Source organism: Xyrauchen texanus, chromosome 31 (assembly GCF_025860055.1).
Source record: "Xyrauchen texanus isolate HMW12.3.18 chromosome 31, RBS_HiC_50CHRs, whole genome shotgun sequence".
NCBI lineage: Eukaryota > Metazoa > Chordata > Actinopteri > Cypriniformes > Catostomidae > Xyrauchen > Xyrauchen texanus.
This window is the reverse complement of record NC_068306.1, coordinates 29,308,789-29,330,055: the sequence shown is the minus strand read 5'-3', so window position 1 is coordinate 29,330,055 and position 21,267 is coordinate 29,308,789. Positions and strand designations below refer to the sequence as shown.

The 21,267-nt window shown below is 44.0% G+C and overlaps 1 protein-coding gene across 2 annotated transcripts in view; it reads right to left on the bottom strand.

Moving 5' to 3' along the window:
- The window catches only part of LOC127624630 (delta-sarcoglycan-like), a 430,073-nt gene that overhangs the window by 276,569 nt on the left and 132,237 nt on the right, over positions 1–21,267 (bottom strand). Inside the window, exon 2 of one of the 2 annotated variants that reach the window (XM_052099430.1) lies at positions 4,627–4,697. The exons of the other annotated variant lie outside the window; for it this stretch is intronic. Within the exon in view, the coding sequence (XP_051955390.1) occupies positions 4,627–4,632 (6 nt within the window). The 5' untranslated portion in view covers positions 4,633–4,697. The remainder of the gene's footprint in view (positions 1–4,626; positions 4,698–21,267) is intronic. 2 annotated transcript variants of the gene reach the window in all.

The following is a 21,267-nucleotide window of genomic DNA, read 5'->3' as shown; positions in this document are numbered from 1 at the left end:
ATCATCCGGAAGACTATGCAGAGTGGCAGGTGTACACAGCTAAAATCAGCACAATGTTTGACAGATTTTCAAACCTTGTACTTATAGCATATTTATACATATTATATAATAAATGCATATATAGTAGTTACTATAACCCATTTTTTCATTATAACTTCATTGTGACTGGATGTTGATAATGGGTAAATATGGGTGGACATGTGTGCAAATGTTCAAATGTATTTCATTCAAGAAAGTTGCAGAAGTACAGAGGATATTTATTTATTTATTTTGGTAGTTTAGCTTAAATACATTTTCTTTTCTATATGGGGCAGGGGGTGGGTAGTGTTTAAGTTCTAAAACTTACAATATACTTTCAAAGTAAGTTTTTCTTAAAAGATCAGGGGAAATTTAATTCCTCATGATATAATTTTATTATTTTTAAAATTATTATTTATTAAATTAAGAACATGGTCTTCTGGCCAGCCGAAGCCCGCTTGATGTGTTCATTATAAAGCAGAGGACAAGTTCCCATTCAGCAGATGAAAACTGGCCATTCAAACGCTCCCCTCGGACATCATCGAGTTAAGTTCTCCATTCATCACACCTCAAACACTAGGAAATCAATGTGTGCCTCAGTCCCTGCCCATTAATCACACTGGGGAATGAGTGTTGACCATTGTCATCTTACAGTGAATCTCGCCTCTGTAACACATGACCGAACATTTTGGGGCACGCGTAAGTATTTAGTGTGCAAAATAACTTTGTCACAAGCGCCACATGTTGTTCTGCCAAAAACAGAAATCCACATTTAATCAAATGCAGTAGCGAGGGCACAAACGTCTCCCTCCACTGACATTGCATGTAAAGCAGTCACCAAAATTATGGCAACTCAGTGCCACTACAACTACTACAACTACTACTACTCAGCACCATACACAAAAGAAAATTATGCTATCCCTGCAAATAACTGCACTGTCTTCCAGCTTGTCAGCCTGGAAATAGTAAAAGATGGAATCAAGTTGGGTAATTTAAATGATAAAGCATGAATATGGCATTCAATTCAGGAGGGCACTTTAAATCCTATAGTAGTTTCTCTTCAGGAAGCCTCGTTGTTTGATTCAGGGAAATCATTCTCTCTTGCAGAAAGGGGCAATAGAGGAAATTCTCCCTTATCAGAGGGACAGCAGGTTTTTACAGCTGATATTTCCTAGGTCCCATTCTGAATCTGAGGCAATAACATTTCACTCTTATAAAATGCCACTTCAGGACGCTGACACACAAACAGATCATGTTGAAAATACAGCAGGACGACTGATTTGTGATAATATATTTGAAGGGCTCTTACTTTAATATTTAGGAGCTTTCTAAGATTCACTTTTGTTGGCAAAACATACTAATATTGCATCCTTCCGGTCTTTCCACAATGCATGGCTGCTCTGGTGTCTTTGAGTCTCCAGGACATCCGCATTTTTAATTATATCAACATTGGTTGGTGTTAACCCACACAGAGAGTCTGGCTGCCCAACACTGAGATGCCATTCTCAGCCATTTGGACAGTATAGGGCTGAGGGTCAACCTAGACCAGAGTGCAGGTTTGCTTGTCTCCAGCTCGTGTTCAGTCATTATGTCAGTGTCTAGCAATGTTCAGAGAGGGACTTGTTCTCTCTGCAAAAACATTTCACAGGCTGTTGGGGCTTATAATTATGGCGTTTGCTATTATTCCCTTGGGCATGTTGCATGTGAGGCCTTTTCAAGGGACATCACCTGCTCAGGCATACCCATTGTTGAGATATGCGATGTTGCCAAGCCTTGTTGCCATGGAGAGGGACCCACTTTCTGATGTTGGGCGTCCGCTAGGACAGGTTTGTCTCCATATAGTGGTGATGTCAGATCCCTCCTCAGTGGGTTGGGCACTGTGTGTGAGGGTCATCCAGCTCACAGAGTTTAGACTAGCTAGTGGCTAAAATTGCATATCAGTTGTCTGGAAATGTTGGCAGTGCTGTTGGCACTGAGTGCTGTTGGAACAACAGTGTTTCCTTCCAGAGGTAGTCAAGGCAGTCATATCCTCCTCCAGACAAATCCGTTGGTGTCCGGAAAGGACATAACATCCTCAAACTGTGGAAAAAATCTGAAAGAACTTTGCTAGAGCGGATGTGAATCTGTTCGAGACGAACGAGACGTCACCTGTGGTTCTCCCTCTCAGCACCTGTTTGCATTTTCATGTTCAACCTGATTCATGTGAATCTGAAGAGGGTTCAGGAAAACAGAATTCAGCTCCTGAAAGTGGTGTCATATAGGCCCAAACACACATGGTTCTCGACACTGGTCTTTCTCTTTTTTTTTCATCTTTTGTTTCAGGCGTGGGCATCATATGGCACCCACGGCTGGACTTTTGGATGTTGTGGGTTTGGCCCATCAATGGAGTTGAACACATGCATGTGAATGGGGCTTCGATCGATAAATATTTTATTGTCCCTCGCTTATGCGTGGAGTGTGCAGGCTATGACATTTTCGCCCTGTCCGCATCCCTTCATGGTATTTGTCTGTAGTGTTAGAGGTAATCTCAGGTACCCTGTTTGAGCCCTAGGCATTCGTTTCTGATACATTTCTGACTCTTAAAACTACACTGCTTTACATTGGCATTGTTTAAGAGAATTTGTCAATTACATGCCCTGTCACACAATCCTTCATGTACTGTATGGTTATCAAAGGTAGTTTTGAGACCTCATTTGGAATATGTACCTAAGGTCGTTTCTACACCGTTCCGCTCACAGTCACAGGTTATTTCCTTGCAGTCCTTCTCTCATCCCCCGTTTGAGTCGGATGAGAGGTAAAGGTTGAATATGCTGTGCCCTGTTAGAGCTTTGCAAGTCTTTGTTGATTGCACTAGCACTAGCGAGTCTTTGTTGATTGCTCTGATTGTTAGAACAGTTGTTTGTATGTGTTGGTGGCTGCAACAGTGTTTTTGGTCACTAAGCAAAGACTGTCTCATTGGCTTGTTGAAGATTGCTTATGAGGTGCAAAGTTTGCCTTTGTTCATTCATCGAGGAATGAAAAGTTTGCCTGTGTTCATTCTTCGAGGAGTGTGCACCATTGTGAACTTTGGCTAGAGGTGCATCCTTGAAGGATATTTGTTTTGTGGCAGGTTGGGCCTCTTCGCATACTTTTATAATCTGGATGAGGATTTCATCTCTTACTTGGAAGATCCACATGTGTCTGGATGTATACAGCTATTATAGGGTTAACCCTTCTTTATAAAGGGTTAACTTTGGTTAACACTTTATAGAGTATGGTTAACCCTATCATGTTTTCTCTGCTGGAACAGGGGTAAACTTATAGTTCTTATATACGCAGTTCACCTGTGCACCATAATACGTATGCTTGTTACATGGGCTGATACAATTGTCAGCTTCTGTTCGCATGCCATAATCGTATTCTGTTCCCAATTTGTCAGCTCTGACAAAGCGTTGAAGTGAACTACGAAAGGGAACATCTCGGTTACACATGTGACCCTGGTTCCCTGAGTAGGGAATGAGACGCTACATAGTTGGCCATACTCACTAGATGCAGCACAGGCTCGTGTCTCTCACAGAAAATTTGAGTGATGATGCTAAAGTGAGCACTTATAAGGAGCTCATTATGTTGCTCCTTAGTGGGAAGGGCTTCAGACCATGTGTTCCCAGCACTTCAGCTTTGACACAGCATCTCGTCCCTATGTGCGTAACCAAGATGTTCTGGCTTATATTTATATTTATTTGGATAGGAAGCATGCTATTTTGAGCCATTTTTCTTGATATTGAAAGTTTCAGAATCATTCAAAACCTTTTTTTCTTCCTAATATATTTGTATCACTGTATTGTATAATAAAGTGCAGTCATGTTACTCTTTCATACATCCATTGCTTAGGCTTGTTTATACATGAGCCCATGCAAAGACACTTGCTGGGGTTGTCTTCATAACAAATATACTTTTTGCTTTCCCATTAAACTACATTTCAATCTCATATCCTAAACAAGCTAGATCTTTATTGTCCTGTAACTAACTCTCATGCATTTACATTTTAATCATACACATTACATTCAGAATTCCAGACTGGGCATGGTTTTGTATTCCATTGATGGTACACAAGACACAACTGAGACTACTGATCTTTTATTTGCCTTTCCTGAGTGAATTAGCTCTCCTGAGTTTCATGGGAAGGGGAATGTGACATTGTATGCAACAGAAGAAGGCGCCCCAAGGTCGATTATTACACTAATACAATTTCCACATAATTACAGTTAAACTCCCTGGTGGCCTGGCCTGTCCTTGAACCATGAGTTTGCATTTACAAACAGTGACAAAGGCAGACTCCTCAAATGCCACCTTACCAAAACATGGCCATACTGCAAAACAAAAAGCAATCAGGCAAAAATCAATGCTTTTCAGATTCATTTTAACGTCTCTTATGGCCTCTTATCTTTTCTTGGCAAAGAAGAGCTTTTGGCCAATCATCTGTTGTTTGTACCTGTCTGCTATTCTAAATTGCACCCCCACACAAAATTCTCTATATAGTTTATGGAGCCCTGGCACTTGGTCAATACTACATTTCCTCTTTGCAAAATGCTCTCTTTTATTTTCTAAAGAAAGAGTAGATGGTCTTACTGGCATGAATTTTCTTTTCCTCTCCTATTTGTTTTGCTGTCTACAGTTCCAAAGATTTCAGCAGCAGGTGCCTGTCAGACAAACAAATGGATCAAAGTAAACAGAGCTGTTATTATTCTGCCTGACAGAGAACGGTTTACTTTATTGTTCATAAAGTAGAATGCACAATTGTTAAAGTGCTCTTGAGTCAAAATATGCTTGTATTGAATAAATGCAATGGTGGTCATTTTTTTCAGCTGTCTGTATGATACTCCAATATGAAGGTGAATATCACATAAAAAAAATCAATACCATTTTTTTAAATAAATAACATAAAATGGCTTAATGTGCAGGCAACTTGCTAACTGTGGTTGCAGGATGTATAAGGGGAAGCATGCATATGATTGGCCAAGCAGACTATATGATGTGTGTGTATAACAAGATGAGTCATTGATGTTTTTGGTCTGCTTTCCAGGAGGAGAAAAACTGTATTTTTAATGAGTAAATTTGCTAAAAGTTCATTTAGTCAACTGTAGGGGTACAATATTATAAAGAAGGCTTCAGCTAGTACTAGATATAAACATAAAAATTGTCATTAAATACAAGTTTGGCATTATTTATTATGACATGTCATAAGTTTCAGATATGGAAATACCAAATATGGAAGAAGACAACTAAAGCAAATACTCAATAAACAATAAAAGCTCTTTATTTTATATGAATAAGCATGAGTAAATTTTCTTGCATGACCTTTATGCTTTATTAATACATGATGTTTAGCTGATTATCAATTTCTTTGCATAAAACATCTTGTTCAACGTCTTGTTCCCTCCATCAGGGAACGGAGGTTACATTCGTAACCTAGACGTTCCACGCCGTGTAGTGTTCTGCTGACACAGGAGCGGGCAGGTGTTTTACGTGCCAAGATGACCGGCTGCATCACACTGCACGTACCCTTCACCAATGCCCCAAAAAAGTCGTCGGAGTCCTTCTGGTTACCCTAGATAGGGGAACAAGGCGACGCTTGCCAACCTGGGAACGGGCCAAGCCTGGCTGGGCCTCTTTTCTCTCTATGTTTCTTGCATAGAGCAATAGACGGCTGGGACCCTTACATGCATCGAGGGAAGGGGGTCTTACCCTATTTCCTATTCTTTCAGGGGGAAAAGACCCTGCGGAGACCACACATACCCGGCGGGGAGGTAAAGTGGTGAATACATCACATGTGTTTTTAGGTGACACGTGGGAGTGGCGCGGTGGTAGATCCAGCCTCAGCGAGGGGGAGTTGCAACAACACGGCAACCGGAGGGCATTCCAGTACAGGGTAGATTGAGTAGTGGATTGGGTCGGCAAGTTCCTCCGCTGAACTGGTGGAATCGACCAGGGATTCGAGGAGTGGAATCTCCAGGGAAAAAATACTTTTTTACCTCAACGGAGGGAAAGGGCGATATATGCAAGCGATTCACCCGGCCAGCCCATCAGCGTGTTACCGAGTTCTACTGGCTCGGACCTGAGAAAACACGGGATGAAACCCTGAGATTGTAATATCTCGTAGAGACAAATGTCTGCCAGGGAGGTACTCGCACCATCCTCAATCCTGTGGGAAGAAGGAGCAATGCGGGGGCGGCTGGAGTGGCTTGCTTCCGGTTGAAAGCGAGCCGCGACTGCAACGTTGTCATGGTCATGCCCTTGCAGTGAGAGCATGAACCATCCACAAACGCAGCCTCGGTATGATCGCTACCCAGACACACGAGACAACGCCTGTAGCTGTCTAAGCAGAGAGCACTCTACTGCATCCAGGAACTACACAGGGTCGGAAGGGCATCTTTATAAAGACGTGTCCTAAAAAGGACGTTCAACGGCGCTGTGTATTGCTCTTTTAGAGAAAATCACTCTTTTAGAGGAAATCACTCTTTTAAATAACTCTCTTAGAGTTTGGGTTTCTGCACTGTCGAAGCGCCCAGGGGCAATTGCACTGCCGTGCAAAGAAGGAGAATTTGCCGCTGTAATGCGCCGTCAATCCAACAGCATGCAGAGCGTCAAAGGAATACTGGAACTGGTGTGATCTCATGCGAACAGCATGCAAAACCATCGGCTCCGAAGAAATTTTCTGAATGAACACTAGTGTTTCCTCGCCTTTATACCCGTATGTCCGGGGGCGGGGTACTAGCTGCTAATACTAGCTGCCAACTTCTCATTGGCCTTTTTTCATAGATCAGAGGTATATTCGGTGCTCAAGAGAGACCCCTCGTGTCGCTTCTCCGACACATGGTCGAAGAGAGCGACAGACGGGGAACTATCAACAAAGTGAGTAATCATCATCTGTTGATCATTATATCTGTTATACAGTATATACATTAATATTATTGAAACAAAGCACTGACATTAACATAATTTAGCAAAATCAATGCTTCCCATAAACTTCCATGTCGACATGCCCCTTCTGACTACACAGCTCTGCAACTCAGGAATACTCTACAATTCTGAGTTTCCCACTGACATGCGACTTCGCTAGGTCATTCATGTGCTAGGGAGGTGTAGCATCTGGACCAGTCAGACACACAATTATTAATTATTTAAAAATAAGCCATCAGATGTCTCAAGACTGTAACAAGCAAAGGTCCAAGTAGGCCCAAGAAGGCTCCATTATGTCTGCTCCCCCACTGATCATTTTCAAGCCTTTACAATGACTTTGCTGACACTGGACCAGCAAAGAGTGGACCCCCAATGACATTTCAAAGCGAGGGAGTTTAGCTGCATGATATAGCAAAGAAGAAAGATTGATTCACTCCTTTCCCCCATAAGAAATTGGACTCAAAAGCCCAGAACGACAGACTTTTCTTCATTAAATTATAGACAAACTGTCTATAATTTCACATGTATTTCCCCAGGACATTATTTATAGAATCATTACTGTCTTGTAAATGTTTTTTGTACTGTAAACTCTTTTATACATGACTTATGACAATTATTTAGTATCCTACAATCCTATAGTTTCCTACCAAATGTGTCCTTGTGTGACATCCTAAACAATGGTATATATATACTTACTCTTCCCACCCCACCCCGGTCCGACCCTGAGGCTGCAGGCCGGCAGGCCTCAACACATCAAGCCATGTGCAACTACCTTGACCAGAGTCAATGAACACCACCGTTCATCATCATTTCTTCATTCAGCGTGGACGAAATTGGTTGCAACTTCAACACCATCGACCCAAGGAACCATCAAGCCTTTCTCCTGCGACTGCATCCGGGCGCTCTCTCAACAGCCAAGGCAACTTTAAGTATCGTACCAGTAACTTACTGAACATAGCTTAATATAAGATGAAAACTCCTTTGTGACAAAGGTGTTTTTAAATTAAGAACTTGATGGTCCTCTCAGATGGTCAAAAATGACTCTTTTCATAACTGCATTTCCCCTATTCTGTTCCGGGTTCATTTTATTTTCACTTTTACCTTTCCCATATATGATTGATTTCATGTGTATGTTTTTGTTTAGATTAGTTATGTGTTCGTATTTTAGATAAATAAACTTTTGTGTATATTCTTGCGAGTTGATACTGGTCTGCTTGTAAATCAATGTAAATTTAACGATTCCATGCTAAGAAAGAGTTATTTTTGTGTGGCCACGAAAAATATCCTTTCTGAGAATTGATAGACAATCAATACCGGGTGTTTGCTGGATGAACAGATAAATTGATTGTAATTTTAATTCAGCTACTTCAAGTTAATTCTATTAACCGATCCAAATGTTCATAATGAATTATAACGAGCTATGAGTAATTATTAATGTTTCCCTTAGATATTTTGACTGTGGTATATTTTTATAAATATTCTCATCCATGTTTGTAAAAGATTTCACTTCAAAGCTATACTAATATGTGTAATATTATTGTCAATAAGCCATGAGAATAATATTACTCCAATAAGATAATTAATCATAATTCTCTTATTAAAGCTAATTCCCTACAGTAGAAATTGTGAGCTGATACAACTAGATGTTGTATTACGATTTTAATGGTGGAGAATTTTATTCATACAAATAATATAGTTATTTGTCATTTATCTAAATTATAACGGTTGTCAAACGCGACTTATTCCATTATACATTTCCTTACATAGTAATGTAGAAATAGGACCGTTTAATTTAATTCCTAGCTCACACATACCATTTCCCTTACAAATAATGTTAATGTACGCAACACTTTTTTAACCCGTGCAGTGAACATTTATCATACCAAATTCGCTACATATATTAGTGTGAGAATCTGGGCACTTTAACAGATTACTGTTTGTTTGTGCACTGTGGAACGCGCTGACATTCATATGCATCGATGAAACTGTTTTTATTAGTGTTGACCCAGATCACCAATCACTGGTGTTGGTTGCTATGGTGACGAAAGTTCCCAGGAAGTCCTAAATAGACCCTTCTGTGGCAATTTACCACACATGCGCACCCTGCTGATGGCATATTGTAAACAGAGTACAGCTAAGCTAATAGCATAACACAACACCGCTAAACAAACCAGTTAGCGAACTTTCATTGAAATCCCTAAATACGCTACAGAGGCTTAATTATGAAATTTCCAACTAACAGGTATTGCTAATAGATTTAAAGCCACAAAACTCCTATTTTGATTTCATGGACTTTTCAGACCTGATGAATTTAATGATAATTAAATTCAGACATACATACATATAGTAGATTTCAAGTGACTACTTTTGTTGTATTTAAATTTCATTTCTAATGAATAAATAAAATGTTTCCCCATAATTTCCTGATAAATGAGAAGTGTTGGTTACCTGCAACAGAACCAGCACAAAGGTCCCTGTATTTTTAGTTCTGACCATTCTTCAGAGGATTCGTAAACATGTTTTAGTAACAGCATACTGTATAATATTGCAAAAAAGGTTTACATTATTTCAGTGAAAATTCAAACATTAAAAAATGCATGTTTACATTTGACAAATACAAATAAGATTATCCTGTTTATTCACATATGCTATTATATGTACGTATGTTTATTCTGAATGTTTCATCTGCCTCACAGCTAATTAGAACAATTTTTGTTTTTTTCCATTTCTCCTAGAGGAGTTGCCAGACTTCGATAGTTGTTCCTCATGGCAAGCCATGAACATGATGCAACCTTCTTTGCACAAGTGTGATGGGATTAAAAACAGGGAGGCGTGAATTGGAGTTTACTGAAGCCTACATAATGCAATTAATTAAACCATCTGCACTGGCCAGTCCGCTGGGCAATCATGCATTCTTTTAGAGAGGAGTGACCCATACGTGAAGACAATCTCAAAATGTAAATTGGAATGGTTTGGCACTTTATTTTGTTGAGAAGTGACATTAGCTATGTTCCGAATCCTAGTTAGCTGCCTCGGACGCAGCACTGTAAGACATTAGATGCAGCCCTTATGCTATGGTTGTAATTATGCTTCCTCCAAATATAACATGTTCTAGCCAAATTCTTTTGAAGAGAAAGCAATCCCAAAGAAGTATGTTTAGTAATATATTTACCAAAATGGCGGACAAAGCAAGATACGTTTAGATTTTCAATTTAATCAATACTAAAAACCATTGATACAAAACAGTTCAATCAAATTTAAAAATATATATTATGTTAACAAATATTTATATGTGCCACTTATATTTATGCCTATTAGGTCATTGTGCCAATTCCAATGTTGTGCCTGACATAGCCAACTGTAAGTTAGCTTAGCAACATGCTAGCATCAAACTTCCAGTCCAGTTTTTAAGCTGTCTTAGTTCCTGTTTATTTTTTAATAAAAATCCTACATAATAATAATTAAAAAAAAGATCTAAACCATGAACCAAACCAATCAGGTCTGATGTGAATCACAACATTACACATTTTGATCTGAAACATCTTGGTTACTGTCGTAACCTCCATTTCCTGATGGAGGGAATGAGACGTTGTGTAGTGACATTAGCGGTCACCTTTGAGAGCCCCAAAAACCTCAGATCTTTGAGAAAAGGCCAATGAGATTTGGTGTGTGGAATTTGCATGCCACTCCCCTGGACATACAGGTATAATAGTAGCTGGCTCGCAACCACTCATTCAGGTTTTCAGCATTGTGGCAAGGGAGACACAACTTCTCGTTCCTCCATCAGGGAATGGAGGTTATGACAGTAACCAAGACGATCCCTATCTGTCACTCACTCGACATTGTGTCGATGTAGTGACAATAGAGGTCCCTATACAAAATGCCACAACTAGTTGAACTGTGTTATGTGAGCTGCCGATGCAGGTGAAGATGCGAAGGGACAGGGACAGGCCCAAGGGGAGGACCTTGTACTAGAATCGCCAGGCCGTTAAAAGCGAACCGTAGGAAGGGTCTGTGTCGATGTAAAACCGAGATGTGAAAGTACACATCATTCAGGTCTACTGCCGTGAACAAAGCTTGATACTGGACGCATGCCAAAATGCGCCTCTGCATCAGCATCTTGAACAGGAGTCTATGCAAGGCCCGGTTCAGAACTAGCAGGTCCAAGAGGCCACAACCCACCACCTTTCTTTGGCACGATCAAAAAAGGGCTGTAGAACCCTTTCCTCAAGCAGCGAATACAAAAAAAAAGCAAACACAAAATTCTCCCAGCCCTGCTCTGGGGGATGGAGTGGTCTGGTCAACAGCTCCAGTATTCCGGCGGCTGTCTTCCCCCTTGGGTCGTCCACCTCAGGGGTGCATAGGAGTCTTCTTCTTGGTCTTAGTGCCAGGCCGTAAGGCAGGGGGTGTCAGCTTCCTGCGGTGGGCTCTACGCCAGGGCAGAGGACTTGTCTCGGTGAACTGAAGGGGTACCCACTCTTGAGCCAGATGGGCAAGATGTGCTTTCTCACGTCAGTCTGTTTCTTCACCGCCGAGAACTGCTGGCGGATGCGGCCTGTCCAGCGGCGCTGTAGGCTTTGTCCACCAGAGGGGGGGGGGCGTGGCCATGAGCGGTGCCCTGAACACAGGAACCAATCATCGAGCCACTTGTGCTCAGGGGCAGGTGGAGGGTTCCACTCCAGCCCGACACTTGTGGCGGCCCGGGCAAGACTGAGCGGACAAACCCGAGGGAGCAAGCCTAGTCGAGCCCTCAGCATCTGACATCACCAAAGCACTCTGCAATGCAGCAATCAAAAGCTCATCCATCTCACAAACTCAGAAAGAGACATTAGGCTGACACTGAGGCAAGCTTCCTGTCTCATCCCGGAAACTGGACCGGAATGAAGGAGCGTGCTGGGGAATGAGCAGTCCGCGGGGGATTACTCAACCTCATAACCTTAGGTAGAAGGTCCGGCATGCGGCACGGCTTAAGTGAAATCCCTGGAAGAAATCCGGTAACCGCAACGTTGCCGTGGTCATGTTATCGCAATGAGAACATGAACCATCTACAAATACTTCCTCAATGTGATTATGGCCCAAACACGTGAGGCAGCGATCGTGGCCGTCAGAGGTGGAGACATAACGACCGCACCCAGAAAATACACAAAGATGGAAGGGCATCTTTAAAAAGACGCGTCTTTAGAAAGACGTTCACGTCAATGTATTTTCTCAATTAGAGGAAGTATACTCTTTTTGCAGGATACTCTTTTATGCTGTCGAAGCGCCCAGGGGCGTACTGCAGAACCGCTGCAGAAGGAGAGAAAGCTGATGAAATGCTCCATATATCCAACAGCAATTCGCTTCTTTCAAGGTGAATGGACCGGCAGAGAAGTACAGCTGAATTAACCGCTAGGCTCTGAAGAAAAAATCTGAATGAGTGGATGCGAGCCAGCTCAGTTTATAATTTTTTATTGGGGGGAGTGGCATGCAATTTCTCATTGGCCTTTTCTCAAAGATCTGAGGTGTTTGGGGCTGCCAAGTGGACCCCTAGTTTCACTACATCGACACAACATCGAGTGATTGACAGATAGGGAACAAAAAAGATTTGATTTTGAAAATCATTGTAGGGGTATTTGATATGCTACATTTTGAAGGGAACCGCTAAAGTGCCCTCATTCTCACACGATTATATGTAAGGGAATTTAGGGAGCTATGAACAAATTAAACTGTCAAATGTACATTATTAGGTAATAAAATATAAAATGGAATTAGTCACATTCAACAACCATTAAAAATTAGATAAATGACAAATAACTAGATTATTTTTCTGAATAAAATTCTCCACCATTAAAATCATAATACAGTGTCTTGTTGTATAATTTCAACAAGACACTGTATTATGATTTTAATGGTGGAGAATTTTATTCAGAAAAATAATCTAGTTATTTGTCATTTAACTAGATTATTATGACAAATAACTAGATTATTTTTCTGAATAAAATTCTCCACCATTAAAATCATAATTCAACTGTAAGGAATTAGTTGAATTATGCTCATAATTTCAACTGTAAGGAATTAGCTTTGATAAGGGAATTATGATTAATTCACTTATTGGAGTAATATTATTCTCATGGTTTATTGAAAATAATATCACACATATTTAGGTACAGCTTTGAAGCAAAATCTTTTTCAAAATATACCACAGTCAAATCATCTTATTGACTGTATGAATGATGAGGTTGGCTTTGAAACGAGGCCTTCTCTGAACTGTTTAGATTGAGAGGCTTCCTCTGGACTTCGAGTCGCGACCTTCCTTGAACCTCACATGGCATGGATCTGGTTCCGAAGAGATACAGAGAAGACCACGAGGGAAGAGCCAGAGCAGAGGGTGCAGAAGAGAAGAAACAAGAGAAGAGAAGAAGAAGAAGAAGAAGAAGAAGAAGAAGAAGAAGAAGAAGAAGAGGCAAGAGCAGAGCAGAGCAGAGAAGAGGAGAGTGTGTTCTTCCTGTTTGGAAATATTTTAACTGAAATTGGCCTTATCCCTAAAGGTGTCCTGTGCCAATCAGAAGTGTCTTTTTAAAGTCACATGGTCAACTGGGCTGACTTTTCCTACAGTTGATTTTATGGTCCTTTGTTTCAGATTCTTACAAATCTCACACTCAAAAATAGAGCATAATTAAACATGAACTTTTATATGTTGAGAATGGTACAAGAGACATGATATTCATTGTCATCAGCTTCCTCTATGCAACCAAATGTGCATTTGCATACTAAACTTGACATTCTTTCATGAAATTATACATGTAAGTAACAAAACATGAAAATCCCTTATTACAACTTATACTGGTTAGTTCCTTGGTTATGGAAATCATGGATTTAAATGCATTCTGTACATTTTAGAAGGTTAAATTGGTAAAGTACTGTGACTTTGTGTAGAATGTTCCTGGATTAAGCTGAAATGTGTTAGTATTAGGGTCGGGCAAATCTGATGGTCTTTTGGAAACCTTCCAAGGAAAAGTCAGCTTTACCTCGATGTGTAAGTTAAGGTCATGCTGAGGGGGGCCTTGCTGACCAATGACCCTTTTTGCTTTGAATTATGGTGTTTAGAGTGTCTTGACAATTTTATTTTCCAAAGACAGGCCTTCAGTAGGATGGTTGATGCTTGGTCTGTTAGTTTATGATGTTGAATAATTCCAGGATTAAAAAGGTTGGGTTTTTCCTAGATTCAAATCATGTTGTTTCAATTCTTCTGCATGTATAATACTACATCATACAAAAAGTAAAAGCTACAAGACTGTGTACTCAGCATCATTTATGAGAGCATAAACTAATCCCATGATGCATTGTGTATGTCAATCAAATAAAAATTGAGGGAGTAGTATAATTTTCAAATTCAAATTAGATTTTTTGTTTTATTAGTACATAATCAATATGTTTTGATTTCTTTGCAAAATATTTAGATATTTGTAATCTAAGTAGATTGAGTGCATAGAGTTTGAGAGTGAATAATTGCATCATTAATAGTGCATCATGGGAGTTACTGGTCGCTGCAAAGCTCTTTTGCCATGAGCTGTGTCCAAAATCGTTCTCTCATTCACTCGTTCACAATTCCTTTAGAGTGAATGGCAGTGAGTGCATTATATCTCAGCAGTGAGTGAACAAAATGAGTGAGTGAATTCGGACACTGACTTACACACAGAGCATAAGACACAAATACTTGTGCCTTACTTGTTTTTTTATTAAATAATATATTAATACAATTAATCTTAATTCTGTCATTTTCATTATATACGTTAATATAAAGAGTAAACACATTTTATAAAATCTACATTATTGTATTTATTTGTTTTACTTTAACATCTTTAAACTCCAATACAAGCTGGGTAGCGTTTCTGGGCGCATAGCACCCTTATCAAACCATAAACAGCACCAAACTTATCATAACCTATATTTTATAACCGAATATTTAAATCATACACAGAATTATAATTTCCACTGTGGAAGTCTCCTGAGTCAAAATATCACCTCAGTGAATTAGTTAGTAAATAAAGAATTCTTCAGCTTAATGGCAAAATTCTGTATAAATATGAATAAAGAGTACATTTTCAAATGTTATTTTAATCGAGTAATGAATTGTCAAAAATTTAATACATTCAGCATGAAATAAAACATTGCAGGAGTGAATTTTTCTTGTAGTGAGAGAAAGCCACTTCAGCCGCCCCCCGCGCCTCGCCTCCTTCCTACGGGATTGAGGCAGGCGCCGCGGGCGATGAAGACGATCCAGGGACAATGACGGGCTCCGTTTCGCCGAGTGAACCCCCTTGAAACCCCCCGCCTCCCCGGCACGCTTGCTTGTTTCCGTCCGAGCTCGGGATGAGCATTCTCTCCAATGGGTTATGTTTTCAGTGTGAGAACATAACCGCGGCAGTGTTGCAATCTCTTCTTTCTCTTATAGTGAGAGAGCCATTTCAGCTGCCCCCCGCACCTCGCCTCCTTCCTACGGGATTGAGGCAGGTGGCGCGGGCGATTAAAGACGATCTGGGGAGAATAATGGGCCGCTTTCGCCGGGTAAATCCCCTCGAAACCTCCCACCTCCCCGGCACGCTTGTCTGCTTCCCCCGAGCTCGGGATTAGTGCGGTCCGCTTAACGGCCTACCGTCCGGTCCCTCGAGCTCCCCGGCATTGGATGATGACATCACCGCTGCATCGGAGAGCATAACAGCGGCGTCGGATGCGGATAACTCGTCTGGGCCGCCACCTTCGGGTCTGCCGTCCAGTCTGAGCCTGACGCACGGAGGTCCCCGGGCTTAATTGGTTCCGCGGGCATGTGCGCCGCTCACAGCCGCGCCGCTCACAGCCGCGCTGGTTCCTTCCCGGACGTGCATGACGAGCTGAGCAAGCCAAGCTTCCTCGCTCCTCCGCTCTCGCTACCCTCGGTGGTAGAACGGTCCCAGACCGCTCCCCCCTGCATGCCATGGCCCCCTCCTGCAAGTCCGCCGGGCCAAGGCACTTCAAAATCTGCACTTGGGTAGTCCTGTTCTTTGAGGGGATGGCCACCCCCCCGTGGTCCAGAAATGCAACGCATGGACAGGACCTGGTCGCAGTACAGGAGGCAGACAAAGCACGCTTTCTCAAAACGCCCCTGTCTCCCAGCTCCGTCCATTCGGCGACACCACTTGACGACTCCGCCCAGCAGTCCTCAGTGGTGAAGAAACAGATGGAGGCTATTTCACACATCTTGTCCTGCCGCAAACCTGCCGCCAGGGGCCATGCCCTGTCTGCTCGCCTAGGCGTCCTCCTGCGGCTTTCAAGAAAGAAAGAAAGTGGTGCTCCGCCTCAATTAACAAAGAGAGTGGGCCCAGCTCTCAGCCCCAGCGTCGAGCTCCCCGCAGAAGTTCGACGCCCCTCGTCTCACGGACCCCCTCGAGGACCCGGAAGTCTCCCAGGCGCTCCTGAGATGACCGACCCAGAGACCGAGATGGTAGCTCAAGAGCTGGTAAGACCGCTCTGTTCCCCAGTGGAGGGCCGGGAGGAGAATCTTTTGTTAAATTCATTACATTCTATAGAGCCATTTCCTTTTGTCTCTGGGTCACCTGGCCCGCAAATGCCGTTCTCACGGCACTTTTCTTCCAGCTCTCAACAGTCCCGGCTTCGTGAACGCAGTGTCCCCGCCTTCAGCCCCACGACTGTTCCCCGGCCGGCCGGTTCAGATGAGTCCAGAGGACGCCAACACCAGACCTCCTCCTCAGTCATGAACCCGCCCCCTGCCAGGTGCGCAGAGCAAGGTAAGTGCTTTGAGCCTATTCTTAGCACCAGAGCCTCGGCCGCTTCACTGCCTCCCGACGCCGCATTACCTGTTCCGCACCGCTGCGAAGCCCCGCCGGGTAAGTCCAAAATACTCGTCCCCTTGGTGCCCCTAGCACGGAGTTTAGAGGCGTGGCTCTCACTGCCCAACCCGTCACGCTGGCTGCACCGGACCATTCGACTCGGTTACGCAAGTCAGTTTGCCAGGCCTCTGTTTTTCCGCAGTACACAGCGAACATGCCCAGTCCTTGCGCGAAGAAATCGCCTCTCTTCTAATCAAGGACGCGATAGAGCCTGTCCCTCCAACCGAAACGAAGAAGGGTCTCTACAGCCCTTACTTCGTTGTACCCAAGAAAGGCGGCAGCTTACGACCGATCTTGGACCTGCGAGTTTTCAACCGGGCTCTGTCCAAACTCCCGTTCAAAATGCTCACACAGAAACAGAATTCTGTCTGGCATCTAGATTGGTTCGTAGCGGTAGACCTGAAGGACGCGTACTTTCACGTCTCGATCCTGCCACGACACCGACCCATTCTACGGTTCACGTTCGACGGTCGGGCTTATCAGTACGAAAGTCCTCCCCTTTGGCCTGTCTCTGTCCTCTCATCCTGGCCCCCTCACGAGAGCTACTATGCACGCACAGAGACCGGGTGCTTGGGCACCTCAGCCGTTTGGGGCTTCAGGTCAACTGGGAAAAGAGTGAGCTCGCCCCGGTTCAGAGCATTTCTTTTCTCAGCATGGAGTTAGACTCAGTCTCAATGTCAGCACGTCTCTTCAACGAGCGTGCACAGTTGGTGCTGAAATGCCTCGCTTCCCTCAAGCCAGGCACTGTGGTCCCTTTTACGTTTCAACAAAGGCCGCGCCGCTGGGGTAGATGCATATGAGACCACCTCAGCACTGGCCTCAGACTCGAGTCCCGAGACAAGCATGGCGCCACGGCTGTGTGAGAATCACCACCGCCTGCCGCCAAACCTTCAAACCCTGGACAGACCTCTGCTTTCTACGGGCAGGAGTACCCTTGCAGCAGGTGTCCCGACGCGTCCTGGTCACAACCGACGCCTCCAAACTGGGATAGGGCGCCGTGTGCAACGGACACGCAGCCGCAGGCCGTCGGAACCTGGCCCCGCTGCATTGGCACATAAACTGCCTAGAGCTGCTGGCTGTTTTCTTTGCCTGAGGAAGTTTCTCCCGTTAATTCGAGACAAACATGTCCTAGTCAGGTCAGACAGCACCACAGTGGGAGCCTACATAAATCGCCAAAGCGGAGTACACTGCCACCACATGTCACAGCTCTCCCGTCGTCTCCTCCTTTGGAGCCAGCAGCGACTCAAGTCACTGCGCACCACTCACATCCCCGGCAACCTCAATGTGAAATCGAACGCGCTGTCAAGACAAAGCTTGCCCAGCGGAGAGTGGAGGCTCCACCCCCAGTCGGTCCAGCTGATCTGGGACCGGTTCGGCAAGGCCCAGGTAGACCTGTTTGCCTCCCAAGAAACCCAGACAGAGGTATGGTATGCCCAGACAGAGGCTCCCCTTGGGGCAGACGCTTTGGCACACAGCTGGCCCGCGGGGCTGCGCAAGTACGCATTTCCCCCAGTAAGCCTTCTTGCACAGGTGCTGTGCAAGGTCAGGGTAGGACGAAGAGCAATTCATTCTGGTGGACCCTACTGGCCCACCCGGACTTCGTTCTCGGACCTCACGCTCCTCGCAACAGCCCCTCCCTGATGAATTCCCCTGAGGAAGGACCTCCTTTCTCAGGGACGGGGCACGCTCTGGCACCCGCACCCAGACCTCTGGAACCTCCACGTCTGGCCCCTGGGCGGGATGCGGACGATCTAGCCGGTCTACCACCGACCATCATAGATACTATCAACCAAGCCAGAGCCCCCTCTACCAGGCATCTTTACGCCCTAAAGTGCCGCTTGTTCGCAAATTGGTGCTCTTCCCAGGCTGAAGACCCACAGAGGTGCGCGGTTAGGTCAGTGCTCGTGTTTCTACAGGAGAGGCTGGAGAAGAGGCTGTCCCCCTCCACCCTCAAGGTGTATGATGCCACCATCGCGGCTCACCACGACACGATAGAGGACAAGTCTCTATGTAAGGACGACTTAATTATCAGGTTCCCAAAAGGTGCCTGGAGGCTAACTCCCTCCCGGCCTAACCTGTTTCCCTCCTGGGCCTCATGGGCCTCCAGAGACCCCCCTTCGAGCCGCTAGATTCAGCTGGACTCAGGGCCCTCTCTCTCAAGACTGCCCTGCTGATCGCGCTGGCCTCCATCAAGAGGGTCGGGGACCTGCAAGCGTTCTCTGTCAGCGACACTTGCCTGGAGTTCGGTCCGGCAGACACATACATGATCCTAAGACCACGACCGAGCTACGCGCCCAAGGTTCCTACCACGCCCTTCAGAGACCAGGTAGTGAACCTGCAAGTGCTGCCCCGTGAGGAGACAGACCCAGCCCTTTCGTTGCTGTGTCCGGTACGTGCTTGCGTATCTATTTGGGCCGCACGCTGAGCTCTAGACGTTCTGAGCAGCTATTTGTCTGCTTTGGGGGACAGCAGAAAGGGAACGCTGTCTCCAAACAGAGGCTCGTCCACTGGGTTGTCGATGCCATCTCAGTGGCTTATGCATGTAAGGGCCCCGGCCGTAGTTGCTCTATGCGAGAAACCTAGAGAGAAAAGATGCCCAGCCAGGCTTGGCCCATTCCCAGGTTGGCAAGCATAACCTGGTTCCCCCCTCCAGGGTAACCAGAAAGATTCTGATGGCTTTTATGGGGCATTGGGAAAGGGTACGTGCAGCCTGATACAGCTGGTCGCCTTTGCACGTAAGACATACCTGCCCGCTCCTGTATCAGCAGTTCACATACACGGCTCAGCGCATGGCACGTTTAAAGGTGGACCCCTAGTGTCGCTTCTCTGACACAACGTGGAGAGAGTGACAGAAGGGGAACGTCTAGGTTACGTATGTAACCTCCGTTCCCCGATGGAGGGAATGAGACGTTGTGTCTTCCCCGCCACGTCGCTGAGCCGAGCCACTGTTGTGGCCGGACCATTTCTGGCTCCTCAGAAAAATCCTCGTATTCGCCCTGCTTAAATGCCTGTATGTCCGGGGGCGGGATATGCAAATACCGTCTGCCAACTTCTCATTGGCCTTTTTTCATAGAACAGAGGTATATATCGGTGCTCAAGAGAGACCCCTAGTGTCGCTTCTCTGACACACCCTCTCATTCCCTCCATCGGGGAACGGAGGTTACATACGTATCCTAGACGTTTTCCTCTACCACTGAGTGGACTTTTCTGCCAGACCGCCCTGGGCATACAGGAGGCACTCAGTTTGACAGCATCACATATACTGTACATTCACTCACTCATTGACTGTCATTTTCCCTGCCAATAAGTCTTTGTCTTTTAGTCTTCAGAGCCACACAGCACACATCAGTGCTCTCCTTCACCAATGCCCTTTAAGCCAGTTAAAATTATATCTTCTTGTCACTAGAGAGGCCTTCTTTTGCTTGAACTCAATTTGGTGGGAGAGCCACACTGGAGATTTTCCACCAGGCTGACAAACCCTTGAAGAGCACACTTAGGGACAACTGTGGACAATCTGCATTAATTTGCAGAAGACATAGCTCTCCCTCCAGGCCATGTCCCTAGTGTTGGAGTTTGCTGTCTGGCACACACACAATAGAAATCTTGACCTTACGGTGCATTGAAATGCTTAATCTTGTGAGACAGAGGCTGAGTGGATGAATCACAGCTTTTATATAAAGGTCAAAAAGCTAGTTAATCTACTGCAAAGTTCCAGTAGATCTTGAAGCAGAACACCTGTGAATCTACCTTGTCTGGGGTTGACTTGGAGATGCATGTGGCATGTATATCATTTGATATACATCAGTCTAATTGAAGGACAATGATAATTGTACACTACAGAATTCTGGGCATCTATCGACATCTGTGGATGAAACTAAAGTACTTGTTATTTACTATATCACAGGAATGTTGTTTTGGACACAGATATTTTATGCACTGGCTCAATAATGGTATTTAGTTCACTTCTAACAAATAAATAAAATAATAATAATAACATTTACCTTTAATTAAGCAATATCAAAGAAGCAAAAGTGTTTTTGGACCGAATATTAGCATGGCTGTGATTAAGCCATTGGCAAGAGGATGCAGATAATTACAGTCACACTGATATTCAGTACAACAGCATGACTACAATGTGATGTTGCTTTAATATCAAAGTTCTAACAATAAATGAATGGAGTAACTTTTTAGCTAAAGCTTTGACTTACACAACATTGCCAGTTATTTTGTCTATTTTTGCTCTGTTGAATAAGAATCACTGGCTACTTATTATCAGTGTACTTTTAAGGTCACTTGTCCAATAATATTAGAGGACTGGAACTAAATTGGAACTAACTGTTGAGTAATTATGCTATGAACAATCAACAGTAGAACACAACTGTTAAAACTGGGGTGAAACAACTCATTGATATTAAAACAACATAATAAATAAATAAATAAAGGT